This window comes from Microcebus murinus, chromosome 18 (genome assembly GCF_040939455.1).
Source record: "Microcebus murinus isolate Inina chromosome 18, M.murinus_Inina_mat1.0, whole genome shotgun sequence".
NCBI lineage: Eukaryota > Metazoa > Chordata > Mammalia > Primates > Cheirogaleidae > Microcebus > Microcebus murinus.
The window spans coordinates 24,493,349-24,512,844 of record NC_134121.1 but is presented as its reverse complement, the minus strand read 5'-3'; the positions used below and the strand labels follow the sequence as shown (position 1 = coordinate 24,512,844).

The 19,496-nt window shown below is 51.1% G+C and overlaps 1 protein-coding gene across 1 annotated transcript in view; it reads right to left on the bottom strand.

Annotated features, from left to right (window-relative positions):
• Positions 1–6,555: 6,555 nt before the first annotated feature.
• RHBDL3 (rhomboid like 3) overlaps positions 6,556–19,496 on the bottom strand; it is a 43,507-nt gene continuing 30,566 nt past the window's right edge. The window contains exons 7-9 of the mRNA XM_012736701.3: positions 17,537–17,637; positions 9,666–9,726; positions 6,556–6,927 (exon numbers count right to left, since the gene is read on the bottom strand). Coding sequence (XP_012592155.1) covers positions 6,656–6,927; positions 9,666–9,726; positions 17,537–17,637 — 434 coding nt within the window. The 3' untranslated portion in view covers positions 6,556–6,655. The remainder of the gene's footprint in view (positions 6,928–9,665; positions 9,727–17,536; positions 17,638–19,496) is intronic.

The following is a 19,496-nucleotide window of genomic DNA, read 5'->3' as shown; positions in this document are numbered from 1 at the left end:
TTATTTATTGTCCAGTAAACTTACACCGTAGAACTCAATAACCCAAGTCACTTCCTTTCGCTCTCATTCATTATTAACCATGACAGAATGCCTGTCCCTTACTAGAGGATCACTTAAACCAGATGCCAGGAAGGCCTGCAGGCTTCTCGGAAATAAGATTCAGTTACTAGGACCACACTTTCCTAACTGTGTGTCCTCTCAGTTATTGGCAACCCCGCCGGCTTCAATGAAGTCTTTCCACTTGGAGGAGAGAGCAGCTCAGTTCTCTAATTGCCAAAGTTCCTAAACTTTGTGCCTTGCAGAGTTTAAATCACACGGTTGGATCACTGGGGTGGCATAAATGCCTGGATTCTGGAATCAGGGTTGAGAGGGAGCAGTAAATTGACAGCTGTGGTTTTTCTTGTAAACTCCTAGGGGGGCTGAGGAAGTGGAGGTCCCGTCACATGGACTCTGAATGTTCCATTGCTGTTACTGGATGGTGCAGGGCCCAATGCAATGAGACCGAATCTTTAAACAAACATCTGACACGTCTACATGTTTAGTGCCTTTGAAGTCCTGTACAAATACTTGAGGGCTGAGAGATGAACTTTGAAACCAGCAGTCTTGGGTGCGGATCCAGCTGTGTCACATGTCAGCACGTAGCTCAACTTCTCTAAGCTCTCCCCCCATGTGTAAATAAGGGGATATTTATACCCACTTCACATAAAGCAGCTGTGAAAATGCCTACCTCAGTGCCTGGCACATAGTAGGTACTCAGTAAATTGTCTTCATTTCTTTTTTTTTTTTTGAGACAGTCTCACTTTGTTGCCCAAGCTAGAGTGAGTGCCGTGGCGTCAGCCTAGCTCACAGCAACCTCAATCTCCTGGGCTCAAGCAATCCTGCTGCCTCAGCCTCCCGAGTAGCTGGGACTACAGGCATGCGCCACCATGCCCGGCTAATTTTTTCTATATATATTAGTTGGCCAATTAATTTCTTTCTTTTTTTTTTTATTTATTTTTTTCTTTTTCTTTCTTTCTTTTTTTTTTTTTTGAGACAGAGTCTCGCTTTGTTGTCCAGGCTAGAGTGAGTGCCATGGCATCAGCCTAGCTCACAGCAACCTCAAACTCCTGGGCTCAAGCGATCCTGCTGCCTCAGCCTCCCGAGTAGCTGGGACTACAGGCATGCGCCACCATGCCCGGCTGATATTATATATATTAGTTGGCCAATTAATTTCTTTCTATTTTTATGGTAGAGACGGGGTCTCGCTCAGGCTGGTTTTGATCTCCTGACCTTGAGCAATCCGCCCGCCTCGGCCTCCCAGAGTGCTAGGATTACAGGCGTGAGCCACCGCGCCCGGCAATTTCTTTCTATTTATAGTAGAGACAGGGTCTCGCTCTTGCTCAGGCTGGTTTCGAACTCCTGACCTTGAGCAATCCGCCTGCCTTGGCTTCCCAGAGTGCTAGGATTAGAGGCGTGAGCCACCGTGCCCGGCCGTCTTCATTTCTTAATTACCTTGGTATTGTTAAGTGCCTTATTAAGTTATTGGAAAAATGAGAATCTGATAGACGGGAGGAACCAGAAAAGTCAAAAGGGAAGGGTAAAGGGCCAAAGGCAAAGCTAACAGCTTTCGGCTCTCCAAGGAGCTTGCCTTTAAATGTTTCAGGTATTTGAGCTTGGAACTGGCCCACAAGAACACCAGTGCTCAAAGAGGGTTCCAGTTTCTCCTGGGGAAGTCAGTCCTCTAAACTCCAACTAGAGGTGAGATTTTTGTCTTTCAGTCTGAACTATACTAAGCTTGTTCTGGAATGGCTTCTGCAGCATTTAGAAATATGTTTTAAATGATACATAGGAAACTGAAGCAAAAGAACATTCTGGCAAACAACCCCCATGCTGAATTTAACCGGGTAGTTTAATCCGCAAACAGAAATTTAATAGTTAAGAATGGCAAAGCTACATAAACTGATAATGGTTTAGAAAAACTGGTGGAAACAACTCACTTTCCCAGGTTTCATCCATTCAAAGCCAACTTGATTGTTTAACCTCCCAAGCACCAGGCCTCACCTATGATATTTATACTCCTCTGATTTTAACCCTGGGAACATTCCTCTTTCTCAATGTCAGGATGTGTGACAGTCCCTTGAAGACCTAAAGATTAGGCTATTAGGGTGAAGGAAATCCCTAGGATACTTCAAAGAACATTTTTCCAATAATAGTCATAATATTAATCTCTCATAGGAGTGAAGGAGAGGATGGGCACCCACCAGGACACTGACACAGAGGTTCTTGACCTGAAGCCATGGATGAATTTTTTTATTCATAACTCCCTGACTTCCCAAATGATACACAAAATGTGTATATATATATATATATATATTTTTTTTTTTTTTTTTTTTTTTTTTTTTTTTTTTGAGACAGAGTCTCACTCTGTTGCCTGGGCTAGAGTGCTGTGACGTCAGCCTAGCTCACAGCAGCCTCAAACTCCTGGGCTCAAGCAATCCTGCCTCAGCCTCCCAAGTAGCTGGGACTACAGGCATGTGCCAAGACACCTGGCTAATTTTTCTATTTTTAGTAGGAACAGGGTCTCACTCTTGCTCAGGTTGGTCTCGAACTCCTGAGCTCAAAGGATCCTCCCACCTCAGCCTCCCAGAGTGCTAAGATGACAGGCGTGAGCCACCGTGCCTGGTATTTTTTTTTTTTTTTTTTGAGACAGAGTCTCACTTTCTTGCCTAGGCTAGAGTGAGTGCCGTGGTGTCAGCCTAGCTCACAGCAACCTCAAACTCCTGGGCTCAAGCGATCCTCTTGCCTCATCCTCCCGAGTAGCTGGGACTACAGGCATGCGCCACCATGCCCGGCTGATTTTTTTTTTATATTATATACATTAGTTGGCCAATTAATTTCTTTCTATTTTTATGGTAGAGACGGGGTCTCGCTCAGGCTGGTTTTGAACTCCTGACCTTGAGCAATCCGCCCGCCTCGGCCTCCCAGAGTGCTAGGATTACAGGCGTGAGCCACCTCGCCCGGCCGTGCCTGGTATTTTTATGTGAAGAGAAATTGTAGCTTTCATCAACCACTCAAAAGACTCCAGTGATTCAGGAAAGGTTAAGAACCACAGAGCTAGAAAGACCAGTGCCAAGCACCAATGCCCCAATCCGTATTTTATAAATCAAAGCTCCACTACCACCACCACCACCACCGCCACAGCTCACCCTCTCCCAAGCACCCTGACCCAGACCCAGATGACACAAGGTCCCGATACCAGCCCTCAGGTCACTTCCTGAATAACCAATGGCTTGAAAAAAAAATCTTTAATGGAATCTGTGCTCAAATAATATGTTACAACAAAAATATACAGAATGTACACAATACAAAAATATTTAGAAACAAACATTGCAGTTTGTGTGTTTCGTTCCACTTACTCAAGTCCTCGGAGGGGCAGTTCACTGTGGGGCACCGTTTTTAAGGCAGAGAGCTGGTGCTTTCCAGCCAGCACTGGGCGCAACATGAATGATGCCAGGAAAGAGCTTCCGCCACGCCCAGGAATCTGCATTGTGCATTTGCAAATTAAATCGGACACCGGGGGAGGATCCTGGCTTGGTGAGTGATGGCTCCCCTAATCCTCTGGGCAAGAATGGTTCTCATGGAAATTGAGAGTCCTATTAGCTGGCAAAAGAGCCTCATTAGGGAGCTTTTCCTAATTAAAAAACGAATGATGAATGGCGTCATTAAAGCGAAATCTCTCCTTTGAAGCTTTGTTTTCCCTTCCCTGGTTTCCGTGATTCCTCTCCCGGCCACAGCGAGGGAGTCTATCTGTGGCTGCTGCTTGGGGATTCCCTAGCTGTCATTTGCCGGTCCTGTGGATGAAAGGCCAGGCCTGCTCCCACCAGCGTGGAAAGTCACACCAGCCTCCTTGCAGCACCTGGGACAAGGAGGGACGGAGGGAGGGAGGACGAGGCCAGCCTTGGGGGTGGTAGGACCCGCTGAAGAGCAAGGCAGTCGCCAAAAGTAAACCCTGCTGACCAGAGGGCTGCCTCCTGGCCCTGGCTAGAGGCCTGGGTCGTGTGATGTGACTCTGTTGTCCCCGCTCTGTGGGCCTGGTTGGAGGTGATGGTTGGGAGAGGGCGGTGGGTGTGCAGCTGGGGCTGGTGGCCTGAGGAGTAGCTGAGGCTCCCTCCTGTCCCAGATCTGCAAGGACTGACTTAACAGGGTGGGGCACATGATACTGCCTCCTCGGTAACAACCTTCCATCCAAAGCCCTGAGGGAACTGGGTGCTTCTCTGAGGGCTTTCTGGAGTCTTCTAGTTCATTGCCTTCTCACTCCTGACTGTGGAAGACCCCTCTCTAGGCCACGCCAGACAAAGACAGGGGTGGCACTCTGCTCGCTTCCCTCACATCCCAGAGACCCCAGATGCCGGGACAGGAACCTGGACGGGATTCCCTGCCCCTCTGGGAAGGGACGGTTCCGCTCAGGCTTAGCCGGGGCTGCAGCCCATGCTAGAGGCAGCCAAGTCCTGGCCCCTTCCCCAGCCCCACCCAAATCTTCTCAGCCCCCAGCTCCACAGCCCCAGAGCTTCTCTCCTGAGAAGCTGACTCTCATCTACACCTTTCTCTCATTACAGCAGAGAACAGCAGGCAGGGCAGACAAGATGTCCCAGGCTGACGCAGCTCCGCCAAAGATCTGGGCCCAGGCTGTCCCGGCCTGGCAGTTCCCGGCATAGCTTTGGCACAAAGGTAGCATGACCCTAGGAACCATATATGGAGACCAGGACAATCCATTTAGCATCAGGCAAAGATGGGGAAGGGCTTGGCACAGACTGCAAGTGAGTGGGTGTGTCCCTGGGTGGGAAGACCCTGCGCATTTGCACGTAATCACTGGGACAGGAAGCCACAGTGGCCCAAGAGCCCCAGATGCCTGGCCCGGCTGACTCTGGGCCTCGGCATACTCAGGGGCCTGGGAAGGCATAAAGCTGGTGGGGACAGTCCCATACTTCTGCTCTTGTTCCTGCACAGACCCAGCCCTCTGCCTCCCAGGCCCGGGGTTCTTTGTCCTTCTGGACTACCAGTGGCTGGGAGTCCCATAAGCAGTGAAAAGGGGCGATATATTTTGTCAAAGGTCATCCTCCTCCCTCCCTCCATGAGGAGCCTACACCACCTCCTGCTAGGGGGTCATTCCTGCGACTTCGTATTCCCACCTGTGAAACGGGTGAGGGTGGACTTGACAGTCCCTGAGTTCCCTCCCACATCTAAGCCTCCAAGTCTACTACTGGCTGCTGCCACCTCTGGCCATCATGCACGCACCCAGCAATTCCTCTCCAGAAGCAGAGTTTCCTGTCTAAATTGGAATTCCTCTTACTGCAGCCTCCTGTCCCCCCAACTCAAATGGACACAAGGCCTCGATATTCCTGCCCCAGCCTCTCTTGCATCCCCAAGGCTCCTCCTCTCCTAAGGAAGACAGGATAGAACCTTTTCAGACACGGAGGCCATCCCAGAGGGGAGCAAGAGCAGACCCTGGCAAAGGCGAAGAAAACATCAGCATCCCAAGGGTTCCTGGAAGGGCCCGAGATTTCCCTCCAGCAGACAAGTCTCTGCTAGTCAGCAATGCTCAGGGAGGTGCCTGGGGAGGACAGGAGACGGGAAAGGGGGCAAGCTTTGCAAAAAGCAAGGATACTCGGCACCACAGAACGCCGCACCCTACCACCGCTCAGCACCTTCTCTCCTCTCAGGGACACTCTGCCACCTCAAGCCCCCTGCACAGGCTCCCACTGGCCTCACATTGTCTTTCCCATCTCACATACACGCATGCACACACACACACACACACACACAACCAAAGGAGAGGCACAAAGTAGGGCCAGGGCAGCAGAAGGAAAGAAGACGACCCTAAAAGCAAGGCAGAGCACCGAGGCTGGGCACTGGTTTGAGATGTCAACATTCTGGAGGAAAAGGAGGGAGCAGTCTAAGGTTGGGGCTGGGTCTTTCCCAGGGTGGGACTTGGGGTGAACCCCATCCCTCCTGTTTGGGTCCCTCTCACTGGGCACCCCCAGGACAAGAGTGGGGCGTGGCGCCTGCAGCACCTCCCTGCTCTGCCCAGCCCAGGCACTAGAGGCCATGCCCCAGTGCCCACCGACAGGCCCAGGAGGGCGGCACTGGGTCTCAGCCAGTGCGAAGCGAACACGTCCGCCACAGGCCCCTTCTCACCTGAGCTCCAGACCCAGCAGCTGTAGAGGGGATGCTGCCTGGCCTGCCGTCATCTCTGGGCTGGAGAAAGGCCTGCCTGGCTACGACAACCCGCGGGCCTTCCTACGTGGCTTAGGGTCTCTCGGGGTCGCGAGTGAGGAGGAGAAGGCCGCTGCTCAATCTGTGGCAGCAGAAGGGGTCCCTGGCCACATGGAATGAGCCCGGCCGAGGGGGAAGGCCACTGTCACTCCACTCCAGGCTTTCACTCTGGCCCAATGTCACTGGAACAGCCTAGAAAAACGATGGCAGCCACATCCAACTCCTCCACCAGATGCCTTTCAGGAAGGAGTTCACTGTCTGTCCGAAAACGAAATCATCACAGCAGCCCCGCTGTTCTGCCCCCGCTGCCTGTCCTCACAGAGCTGGTGATGATGAAAAGCACACAGGTACGCCCCGTGGATGCTGCGTCTCCCTCCCCTCCCCCACCCGGGGCCACCAGCCCTCACGGGGGAGGTGGCAGCTTCAGGTCCAGCAGGGTGTAGGCAAAGATGTTCCAGAAGATGGCGAACAGCACGAAGACAGTGTACATGGCCACGAAGATCCACCACAGCGACTGGTCCTGCAGCCTCTGCTCGTAGTTCCTCAGGACCACCACGCCCAGGGTGATGCCCACCGCCACGCCGCCCAGGTGCGCCACGAAGCTGGGGTGAGGGCACGGGGGGTACGCGGACGGGTGGAAGCGGAGCCACACGGCGCGCCCGAACTCCATGCTCACTGCGAGGGGAGGAAGCGGACACATGTCACAGGAGGCCCTGGGAGGGGACGCGGAGAGGCCTGTACTCCACCCGCCCCCTAGCCACCCTTCCCTGCACTGGGGACACAGCCGCAAAGGGGACAGTCAAACCTCTGCTCTGCTGGAGCTTACGGGGTCTGGCAATGGGAAACAGTTTCGGGAAGAGACACATCTGCGGGGCAGCGATAGGTGATGTAGCACCAATGCCAGCAAGAGGAGGGGGGAGTCTTTAGCTGGGGGAGTCAGGCAAGACCTCCCTAAACAGGTGACATCTGAGCTGAGTCTGAATATTGAGAGGGACCTTACTGAAAAAATACTGCGAGAAGAGCGTTCCAGGCAGAGGGGACAGCTCGTGCAGAAGCCCAGAGGCCATTGCACACACATCTGTGAGCCCTGGAGGCTCAGTTTCCCCATCTTCCCATCTGTATAAAGTCTCGGCCTCTATGTACCAGGCTACACTAGTAAAACATCAATGGCAACTTATCCCCGTTTTACACATGAGGAAACCAAGGCAAATTTGACAGGCTGAAGAAAAGCCCATTGAGAGGAACCTGTGCATCTGCTCAGCTACTACGGAATTGGCCAGCGCACCCCTGTCCACCCTGACCGCTGTGGGGCTGCGGGAGACCCCAGAGACCTTCATCCCCCTGGGGATTGCCCAGCCTTCAGGACCGGACCCTGCGACTCCAAGCATGGCCGATAGGTGGCAGAAAAGCAGCAGCCGGGGACGGCCACTGCCCTCCCCACCCGGCCTGTGCTCAGCGGGCCCTGGGTCAGATGAGGGAGGCTAGAAAGACAATGGTCTCCACCCCCAAAACAGCACTTTTGTTTTTAGGATGCTTAGAGTTGGATTCTTTTTTTCTTTATTTCTTTATTTTTTTTAGTAACTAGGCAGTTATAACAGTTGGATTTTTTTCTTTTTTTTTTTTGAGACAGAGTCTTACTCTGTTGCCCAGGCTAGAGTGAGTGCCGTGGCATCAGCCTAGCTCACAGCAACCTCAAACTCCTGGGCTCAAGTGATTCTCCTGCCTCAGCCTCCCAGTTTGCTGGAACTATAGGCACATGCCACCATGCCCGGCTAATTTTTTCTCTACATTTTAGTTGGCCAATTCATTTTCTTCCTATTTTTACTAGAGACGGGGTCTTGCTCTTGCTCAGGCTGGTCTCCCAACTCCTGACCTTGAGTGATCCTCCCGCCTCAGCCTCCCAGAGTGCTGGGATTACAGGCGTGAGCCACTGCACCCAGCAAGAATTGGATTTTTTTTGAAACAGCAGGACTCATGCTTCTCTTTTCTTCTTCAAAAGCAGACAAACTCAGAGTCCAAGTAGACACAGAAGCTATGCTCACCCCACTCCCATGCCACTGGGCCCTACTGTCCTGACTCAAGGGGTCCTCGGGTTTAAGGCAGAAAGGTCCTTTCTGGGATTAGAGAGCCTCCATCCCCATACAGGAAACTGCAAAGTGCCCCAGGGCGGGTCAGGGGCAAACCTGATTTCCTGAGAACCACAGAGTGACAGGCCAGCGACACGGAAGTGAGTGACAGTGAAGCCCTCACTGGCCTGCCCCTCCATCCCGTGTCCATCCCATGTGTCCATCCCACGTGTGCTCTGCTCCGTCTCCCGCGTACCGACACTGCAGGTGGCGGGCCCAGGCAGAGAAAGCCAAGGTGCTAGAAATGGCGCAGGCTGGCTCTGAGTCCCTGCTCTGCCATCTCTTAGCTGGGTGACCTTGGGCACCGGAACGTAACTCTCTGAGCCTTGAGTTTCTACCTGCAAATTAAGCCTAATTATACCTTTTGTAGCGTGTTTGGAGGACTGAACGAGAGACTGCGAGTTCCCTCTGCGAGTTCCCTCTTCCCACCTCCATTGCTTCTGTTCACACTCATCTCTTTCCATCTCAGAATGAGCCCTTAGGCCTCTGGTCTCTCCCCCGCCACCCCCGGTCCCTGACCCCTGACCCCTGGCCATTCTCCACACCGTAGCCTGGCTGGTTTTCTAAAACTCTGGTTATCTGTCAATAACTCTTCTTGTTGAAAGCCCTCCAGTGGCCTCTCAGGGCATTCAGGGTGAAGCATATATTTTTTCTTAGCATTTAAAGCCCTTAATGATCTGACTCCTTTATCTCTGTCCACAAATCACAATCACATACAATCCCACACCTCACTCCTAAATTTTATGAACCAACTTGCTGGCCATGACCCTTCACCCACCTGCGTCTTTGTTCACGCAGCACTTTTGCCCCAAATGCCCTCTTGCACCTTGCCTACCTGGTGACCATCTGCTTGTCTCTAGCACTCAACATGACCTCTGCAGGTAGAGCTGACCTCTCACAACCAGGGCTCTGACCAGATCCTGCTCCTAGGGCTTCCTGGATCAGTTACTGTTTATGAACCTGCTAAAATTGCACGTGTTGATACTTGTGCATGCGGGCGTGCGTATATGTGTTTTTCTGGGGACAAGGTCTCTGAAATTCAACAGGGGATCTCAAAGGATCAACTCCCTGACCTAAAAGGTTAAGAAGTTATTTTTCTTTATCTCAGTGCTGGTCATCAGGCACTTTGAGGAAGCAGCATGGTGGGACAGACGTCTCACACGTTATCAACATGTCCCACTTTTTTTTTCTTGATCATAGCCCCTGAAGGGCAGGGACTGTGCCATCTTTGTACCCCAGGGCCTGGTGCCAGGCCTTCTTCCCCCAGCCTGCCCCTTGCATACTTACTGCAGATCAAGGCCACAGCCATCCGCAGCAGTTTGAACTGGCACTTCATCCCCGACCAGTTCTAGGGAAAAGGAGAGAGTTCCGTTAGTTCCAGCTGAGATCAACTCCTCTGCGGGCGTATCTTGCTTAAGAAAACCTGACATTTAAAAAAAATAATCTCCATGAGGTCCTGAATGGGGAGGGGGTTGTGGCTTAGTAGCAGAACACACCAATGTAACTTTGAGATTTTAGGGAATGGTTTGTTTATTTCTGTCGTGAGATCTCTTGAGCTGCGCTAACAGAGGAAGAGAATCGAGATCTAGGGAGGTATCTGTCCTTGGTACGAACAGCAAACACCTGACAGGTGCATTAATTGCTGGATCCCATGGTTGCAAAGGGATACAGGATACCAAACCAAGCAAAGTCAAAAGCAGAACCATCAGGATGATAGGAGAACTCTAAATCCTGTGGATGAGGATCAAATGAGGAAACCAGCATCTTTTAGCCTAAAGAAGAGAAGACTCGGGGGTCAAGTTCATTGTTGTCAAATATCAAATGAGTTAATACAAGAAAAGGGCATTCAATTCAGTGTAACCTGCAAACAGAAGACTCAATGGATAAAAACTTCAGGGAGAGACGTTTTTTTTTTAAGCTCAGGGTAAGTTTCCATTCCTAATAAGCAGAGCTGTCCAGAGATGGAATGATCCACCCTGGGGGGCCATGAGCTTCCCACCACTAAGTTTCACACAGGGACTTCGCACCACTCACAGAGGGTACTCTAGAGGAGAACTGGGCATCGGGCAGGGGGTGGGCCAGATGGCCTTGAAATGACTCCCTCTCTCCCCTGAGAAGCTCGGAACCTCCAAAGCAGATAAACAGTACAATTATTCACCTTACAAAAGGATTTTTCAGTTTACAAAAGACTTCGCTACAGGGTTCTTTTGAGAGGCACTCCTGCAGTGCATTCAAAGCACTATTCCATTTAGAGAGAGAGAGAGAGAGAGAAATGAGGCTGGAATCTTCCTGGAACACATCAGCCCCAGGGAAGGAGTGTGCGGGGCACAGCCAGGGGACTTCTGTTCCCTCCCAACCGCCCAATCTGCCTTTGCCTCCTGGCCCGGGCCCAGCTCCAGGGCACCGTCTCGCACTTCTTTGAGGTTGTGGGAACATAGTTAAACTCTACAGAGGCCGTGCACACTGGCACATACAATAACGTCTACTAAGGAAGCTTCCCTGGAGCAAGCAGGACACAGGGAAGCTGCCAAAATGAAGGAGAAAGCCCTGTGGCATTCTGTTTCTGGGCCCCCCCACCTCCTTTCTCTATTATTCCTCACTGACCGGCAACCCCTACTTCACAGACGGTGAGGTGGGTAACCCGCGGCCCCTCTTTAGGGAGACAGCATGCTGACACGTTTCATGCTAAGAAGCAGATGGCAGGACAACGATGTCATCTGCTGGTGTCCGTCCACAGAGGAGCCTTGCCAGGGGGCTAGGAACAAAATGAGAGTTGGCGCCCTCCACTGGGGCGTGCTGGGCGGCCCCTCTGCTCCTCTCCAGGCCCAAACCCTAGCATGGGAGGAACCCTGAGAATCACCTGATAGGCTGTTTCTTGCCAAAGGGGCACACTCACTGCCAAGTAGCCAACAAGATGTCCCTCCAGCCGCTGAGATGGGGAGCTCACTACCCACTGGGGCAGCCCTGGGAAGGAGTCTCACCTGTAGGTTACATTGAAAAGTTCTTCCTGCTGGGTGTACCTTGTAATGTCCATGGATCATAATTCATCCTTTTTTTTTTTTTTGAGACAGAGTCTCGCTTTGTTGCCCAGGCTAGAATGAGTGCCATGGCATCAGCCTAGCTCACAGCAACCTCAAACTTCTGAGCTCAAGCAATCCTGCTGCCTCAGCTTCCCGAGTAGCTGGGACTACAGGCAAGCGCCACCATGCCTGGCTAATTTTTTCTATATATATCAGTTGGCCAATTAGTTTTTTTCTATTTATAGTAGAGACGGGATCTGGCTCTTGCTCAGGCTGGTTTCGAACTCCTGACCTCGAGCAATCCACCCGCCTCCGCCTCTCAGAGTGCTAGGATTACAGGCGTGAGCCACCGTGCCCGGCCTCATAATTCATCCTTAAAAGTGACACTCACGTTCACAGCAGCAGTGTTCACAATAGCCGAAAGGTAGACGCAACCTAAGTGTCTATCAACAAATGAATAACAATAAACAACATGTGATATGTACAAACACTAGAAAGCTATTCTATTCTGCCTTAAAAAGGAAGGAAATTCGGACACATGCTACGACATGGGTAAACATTGAGGACATGATGCTAAGTCACTCACAGAAATATAAATACTATGTGATTCCACTTATATGAGCAACCTAAAGTAGTTATTAATACATGCAGGAGATAGAAAGTAGAAGGGTGGTTGCCAGGGGCTGGGGGAAGGAGGGAATGGGGAGTTATTGTTTAGAGGGTTCAGAGTTCCAGTTTCACAAGATGGAAAAGATTCTGGAGGTGGGTGGTGGTTAATGGCTGCACAACAGTGTGAATGTTCTTGATACCAACAAACGATACGCTTAAAATGGTTAAGGTGGCGAATTTTATGTTAGGTGCATTTAGCACAATACAGACAAAAGTGATAGAGAACACTTCTAATATCCTTTTTCCCCATTAAAACCCTCTGGCCATCTTATCTGAGGATACGTCTCTTTCACTGTATTCTAGTGATAACGTCAGGCAGAGTGGGTTTGAACCTAAGGACCACTGTCTCCTTTAGCTGAGCTCCCTGCAGTCCCTCAGGGCCCTGCTGGGCCCCATCTTAGAAAGCACCACCTGTATTTTTGGTCTGGGCCGGCCATCGGTGGGGTGGCACAGAATTCCTTTTTCTCTAGTGTCCTCATTTGTGAATTTGAGACAACAGTACCTACCTCAATCACCCATGTCATCAGGTGGCTGTGAGGATGAAATGAATAAGCATGTGTAAAGCACTAAGAACACCTCCCAGCATATAGCAAGCATCACATAAGTGTCTGATATTAGCATCCAGACCCGAGGCAAAGGTGGTGAGTTTGTCCTGCAGAGTGGCTTTAAAAATTCTGAATCTGGGCCGGGCGGCGGTGGCTCACGCCTGTAATCCTAGCACTCTGGGAGGCCGAGGCGGGCGGATTGCTCGAGGTCAGGAGTTCGAAACCAGCCTGAGCAAGAGCGAGACCCCGTCTCTACTATAAATAAAAAAGAAATTAATTGGCCAACTAATATACATAGAAAAAATTAGCTGGGCATGGTGGCGCATGCCTGTAGTCCCAGCTACTCGGGAGGCTGAGGCAGGAGGATCACTTGAGCCCAGGAGTTTGAGGTTGCTGTGAGCTATGCTGACGCCACGGCACTCACTCTAGCCTGGGCAACAAAGTGAGACTCTGTCTCAAAAAAAAAAAAAAATTCTGAATCTGGGCCAAGTGTGGTGGCTCACACCTGTAATCCCAGCACTCTGGGAGGCCGAGGTGAGAGGATCGTTCGAGGTCAGGAGTTCAAAACCAGCCTGAGCAAGAGCGAGACCCCGTCTCTACTAAAAGTAGAAAGAAATTTGCTGGACAAATGAAAATATATAGAAAAAAAATCAGCTGGGCATGGTGGCGCATGCCTGTAGTCCCAGCTACTCAGGAGGCTGAAGCAGAAGGATTGCCTGAGCCCAGGAGTCTGAGGTTGCTGTGAGCTAGGCTGACGCCACGGCACTCTAGCCCGGGCAACAGAGTGAGACTCTGTCTCAAATAAATAAATAAATACATAAAAATTCTGAATCTGAATGACCTTGGCCAGAGCCGGGGTGCTCCAGTCTTGCCATGGCATTTCCCAGGCCAGCTTCATGAGTTTATGACACCTGCCTGGCCCCTGAGTTTGCCAGGCAGATCCAGTCTAACCCTCTGCACCGCACTTTAGGGAAGGAGACCAGGAGGTCTAGTTCAAGGTCACAGTGAGTGAGCTGCAGGCAGACGGGGTTCCTAGTCCAGGGCTCTGTCCACGCACACTTCAGAGGCCGGTCACATTCCGTCTGCCGGTGCTATCTGCCCCGGACGCCCACGAAGCTCAGCAACCAGCAGTAAATAACACGCCTCCCAACAGCTGAGGGGTTAATATGCAAAGTCACCCCTTCCCACCGGCTGCCTTATTTTCAAGACCCATTATTCCCCCCATAACACGGCTGCGCTGAAACAACAGGAGAGAAGAAAACATCGCACACACAGCCAGCACGGCTGCGGCTATAAATGCTGAAAAGCCCTTGGGCCCCTGGGAATAAAAACCTTTCTGCGGGCCCTTTGATTTCATTCTCTCCCAGAGCCTTGCAGGGTGAGCTAAGAACTCACCCACAGCAAACAAGTTGGTCATCAGTCCCCTCCGCATCTTCCTCACCTTCCTCACCCCCTACCCCCTACCCCCCCTACCCTTCCTCCCCCCCCCCCCCCGCCCCCAGGTAAGAGCTCGGAGGCTGAAACCCAGGCAGGCAGCTTCCATTCCAATATAGCTGTATATATCCCTGGTACAAACAGTTTCCTGTCAAATGGCTTCAAGAAAACCCAACACAGGAAACGTGAAAGCCTGACACAGATAAATTAGGGAGTGATTATTTGTCCTACAAAAGGACTTTTACTTATTAAAGTCAACCTTCGAACAGAAATCTTTTGCGTCTTTTAGATAACAATCTTGCCGTGTGCTTTGGTGATATGGTTCAATTTGTGAAGATTCAGATCTCAAACCTTGGGGAAATATCTATCATACAGAGCAAAATGTAAGTAAATATCTCATATATTTAAAAATGGAACTCTGGCCTATGAAGCCCTCAGGAGGCAATTAATAGATTATTCAATTAGGTGTATCCTTTATACTGCTAGTGTTTAAAATAGGAAGTCTTGATGGCAGGTCTTTTTGCATTCCAGATCTTTCGTTGAAATATTTTCTGAACTTAATTCCTTGGTGTACATAAACTGGAAGCTTTTTGAAATTCAATGTGTTTCTATAAAAAATAAGACATACTTTCATTGAAGGCAGAATCTCTCATTTAAACAGTCCTGAGAGCAGAGTGTTAAACACTTTTCTATGATGTATGCAAAAGGAACACATTTTCTCTGCATTGTTCTCTGCATAGATATCAGGCAGAATCTATAAAGAGAAAAAATTACATATACTAATATTTATAAACCCACCCACGTACATATGTACACATAGTGCCTCACAGCTGTATGGTGATTTGCCATATGGAAATGGAGATCATGTCCATTTTTTCATGTCTTCCTAACAACTACCTTGTGAAATGGGATTACAGATGAGACAACTGAGGCCCTAAGCAGTTAAGGGAAACAGATCTATGCCATTAAGACGGTGACACTGGTATCCAAATGCAGATTTTCTGACTGTGAAGTCCATGCCTTTTCTGCTTTTTGTTCTGATGCTTTATTGTACACACACACACACACACACAGACCAAATCTTCACTTTGTAATTGAAAACAATGTAGGCTGAACCATATGAAATTGCCAATAGTTAAATATTCACAGCCCACAGAAACGGCGATTTCATATGGGTTGACTCAATGCATCTCTGAATTACTCGGCACTGAGCTAATTTGGGTAAAAGCGGCCTCTTGACGAGGGGAAACTGATCTTTCTAGTGAGAATATGAGTTTTCTTTCACTGTCCATAAGCACCACACAACTTTCTAGAGAAGGACTACCTGCCCGTCATGCTCCAGGGACTGCAGAGTTCCCGGTTGGGCAGGGAAAGCCATTTGGAACGGGGAAGGCACCAGGCGATCAGATGGGGCTGCTCACTGCCGCCCCCACAGGCCACAGGCTACTGGCCAGTAGAAGCCCAAACTGCCTTCACACCTCCCTGTCCTCACATGCCCTAGCCCGGGGTCCCTGGGTGGGGTGGGCAGCCCTCACCGGAGCTGTGGGCATTGGGGCTGTCTCCATGCATCGTATGAACTCGTGTTGTTGCTTCTTCCCCACGTTCCTTTTCACTTGCCCTTGTTCATCACCACACACACACACACACACACACACATACACACACACACATCTTGGGCAGATCAACGGGAGGGAGGGAGGAGGTTAGCCTCTCCTTCCCCTACTGAAAGGAATTGGGGCAGGGGGAGGGGGGAGTGGAGCGGGCAGAATTCGGAGGAAAAGCTGTGTCTGGGGAAAGATGTGGCACTGATACAGAATGACCCATTTAAAAGGGCCATGGGAGGCAGCCCAAGCGCCTGGGTCCCCAGCAGACCGGGCCGTGCGTGTGAGTAAACACACACACCTGCACGCGCACACTCACCCTCACGCTGCCCTGTGTTTCCTGTCCCCGAAGTCCCTCTCTGAGCACTCACCTGAAGTTGCCCAAATTCAGGCCAGCAGCAAGTGTGGACAGGCATTCAGTGTCTGCCTCTCTCCCTCTCTCTCCCTCTCTGCCTCTGTGCTTGCTCTCAGGTGTGTATGTGGGAATTTGGTGAAAGGAAAAGGGACGAGGCTGGGAGTGGGGCAGGTGAGAGTGGGACCCACGAAGAAGAAAAACAGGGGAGAGTTTGAGAGCTGCAAAAACTGCAGTCACTGAGCGTTCACGCATCTGCAGCGTGGGCAGACGCAGTGACAAGGGAGGGGGGAGAACAACAGGACCCAGCAAGAAGCAACGCCTGCTCTGGACATTGTTCATGCCTTCCTTCCTGCCCTCCTTCCTTTCTTCACCAAAATTTAGTGGGCACCATCTACCATGTGCCCAGCCCTATGCCAAGTACTGGGGGAAAAGATGAGTACCAGGGAGATGGCTCCAGGCCAGCAGGGGCATCAGGCGGGGTTCGCCAGCGACTCCTTCAGCCTCCCAACTTCAGACTTCCTCCAAAATAAGGACTTTGACATCCTCTAAGACTATCAGATCCATCCCGATTTCTTGCCTTCAAGGCTTGGTCGGGTCTGAGCCCACCCTGGCCTCTTCTGTGCGGAATAGGGAATTAAGTTAACATTTGTATTAAGTGGTTACTTTCACTTTGTCTCATTTATTGCGTATCGTTCCATTTCGAAGACGTAGAAACTGAGGCACAAGGCAGTTAAGTAATTTGCCCAGGACCAATGTTTAGGAAGTGGGAAGCTGGGATTCAGATCTAGGCTGCCTGGCCCCGTGGCCAAGAAGAGAGAGAAACAGAGTGAGGTCCTACTACTGCGAGAGGCTGGTGCAGGGGAACACCACTGGAATGACTACCAGGAGATGTGGGTTCAAGTACTGATTTTGCCACAAACTTGAGTGCGACATCAGACAAATCACTGCACCTCTCTGAGCCTCCTCTCCTATTTGAGAATTTTCCTGAGATCACCTCTCTTAAGGCCCTTTTACTTTTTTTTTTTCTTCAATACAGCCCTTTTTAAAGCACAAGGTCCTTTTACTTTTAACGATCTATGACAAACAAGGAATTCCAATGACCACGCATGCCAGCAGTCAAGTTTTAACATTCTTTAAAGTTACCGAGGCCGCGGTGGCTCACGCCTGTAATCCTAGCACTCTGGGAGGCCAAGGCAGGAAGATCGCTCAAGGTCAGAAGTTTGAAACCAGCCTGAGCAAGAGCGAGACCCCGTCTCTACTAAAAATAGAAACAAATTAGCCAAACAACTAAAAACAGAAAAAATTAGCCGGGCATGGTGGCACATGCCTATAGTCCCAGCTACTCGGGAGGCTGAGGCAGGAGGATCGCTTGAGCCCAGGAGTTTGAGGTTGCTGTGAGCTAGGTTGATGCCATGGTACTCTAGCCCGGGCAACAGAGTGAGACTCTGTCTCAAAAAAAAAAAAAAAAAAATACCCAGGTCCAGCGACAGCAGAGGAGAGGGCAAGACAGACACGCGGGAAGACGAGTGCTCACCATGACGATGTTGGCCAGATGGGCAGACACCAGAGCGTACACCCCTCCAGAAGAGCCCACGACCGGCGCGGTCATGTCAGCCACAGACACCGCCAACGACCCTGGTACGGAGAGACAGCGAGATTTCTCAGGGATGCTGGACCCAGCCCCGGGCCTTGGGTTCCGCAGCCTCGGTGCTCAGACCCCAGAGCAAGGCGCTCCCTCTCTTCCTCCTTTGAGTCCACGTTGCCTTGGAGCTTCCCAGGCAATTTCAGACAGGATCCATGTATGGCCGAAAGAACCGTTTCATTCAACCTTCTTATTTTACAGATGGGAAACAAAAGACTCAAAGAAGGGAAGGGATTTGCCCCAAGTAGAACTCAGACTACGACCCGGAGCGCCTGCCTCTGTCTGACACTGTGCTCTCAGGATTCTAGAGCAATAACACAAACAGCAGCCGTGGTTGTCCCAGAAGCAGCTGCCACTTGGGGGGGCACCGTGTGTCAGGCTGGGTGACCCTTTTGCATCCATTCTTCCCTCCAACCCTCAAGACAGCCCTTCCTTCCAGGAAGATGCTTGCAGCTCACTGCAGAGATGAGGAAGCCGAGCCCAGAGTCCCCCGGTAGGAAGTGCTGGAGCTGGGATTGGAGTGCGGGTCTCACTGACACAGACTCTGTGTTCTTGACCACACAGCCTGTGCCCTTGGCCTCTCTACCCCCCACCCTTCCTCCAGCTGAGCTAAATCACAAAAGGCCAACAGGATCTCCCGGAGTAGGGCTTCTCTGGAGCAAAAAATGTCCTTGAAAAGTCACAGGGAAGAGAGAGGGAGATGATGTCATACCCTCTGGGGGAAAGGAAGGGTATAGGATGCTCGGTCTGGGGGATGACAAACTTGTGTCCTGGGAGGGAAGCTGGGCAGAGAGAAGATGGGAAATTTATTGTTCTGGTCTCATTTAAGTGTGATCAATGCTTTGGCTTCCAGGGAAGGACACAGGAGACTAAAAATAACTGGGAGGTAGAGCCCAGGGCTCCGAGGAGGAGAGGTGGCTGGCCTGGGTGAGTGTGCAGAAATCACCACTGGAAAATGCCCGCAGGCTTATGGGCCAATTAGCGGCTGGAGAGAGGAGGGACAGGCAGAAAGTCGAAAATTCTGCAGGTTCTATGGGGGGTGGAGGATCCACGACTGAGGGAGAGGCTGGAGCCAGCCTGGGGACCCAGAGGGCCTGACACCCTGGGCGTGGAGAGCCCTGTGACACCACCCACCTCCCCGCCCCCACCTCTACCGTGGCTCCTCCCTGCATTGAGATCCTTCAAAAAAAGAGATCCCCACCACCAATACTTGGTCTCAAGGGGCGATGTAATCTCTGAGAAAAAAAACAAACTGCCACGAACTGAGCACTCCCAACTCCTTCTCCCCTCCCAAGGCAACTATAAATCTTTCATGCCTTCCCTCTGGATTTAATTAGGTATTGATCTATTGTCAGATAACTTTCTTTCTTTCTTTTTTTTTTTTTTACTGCCTAGCCACAGGGTCAGCCATATATAACAAGAAAAAAAATCCCAGGGTGGCAAACAGGCAGCGGGATCTGCATGACAAAGGATTCCCACGCTCTCCTGGCGGGGCTGTCTCAGAAGGCTGCATTGCAGGGCTGCGTGGAGGGCTAGCTGCCGAGCTGCTCCTCATTAATTACCCTTGGGACAGAGGAAGCCCCGGCATCCCTGGGCCAGCCTCTCTGCTCAGAGCAGGTCCCTACAAACAGGCCCAGTGTCTGCTGTCTCATCTCCGCCAGGGGCAGGGGGGCGCCAGGGTCAAGCCCACATATGCTGACCTTATCCGCGATTCAGGGCCCTGACCCCAAAGTCAGGGCTCAGTTAGGGATTGTGGCAGGAGTATGGAAGGGGTGCGGCTGGCTAGCTGTGTGACCTTGGGCACAGCCCCCGAATTCTTGGGGCTTCAGTTTTCTCATCTGTGAAATCGAGG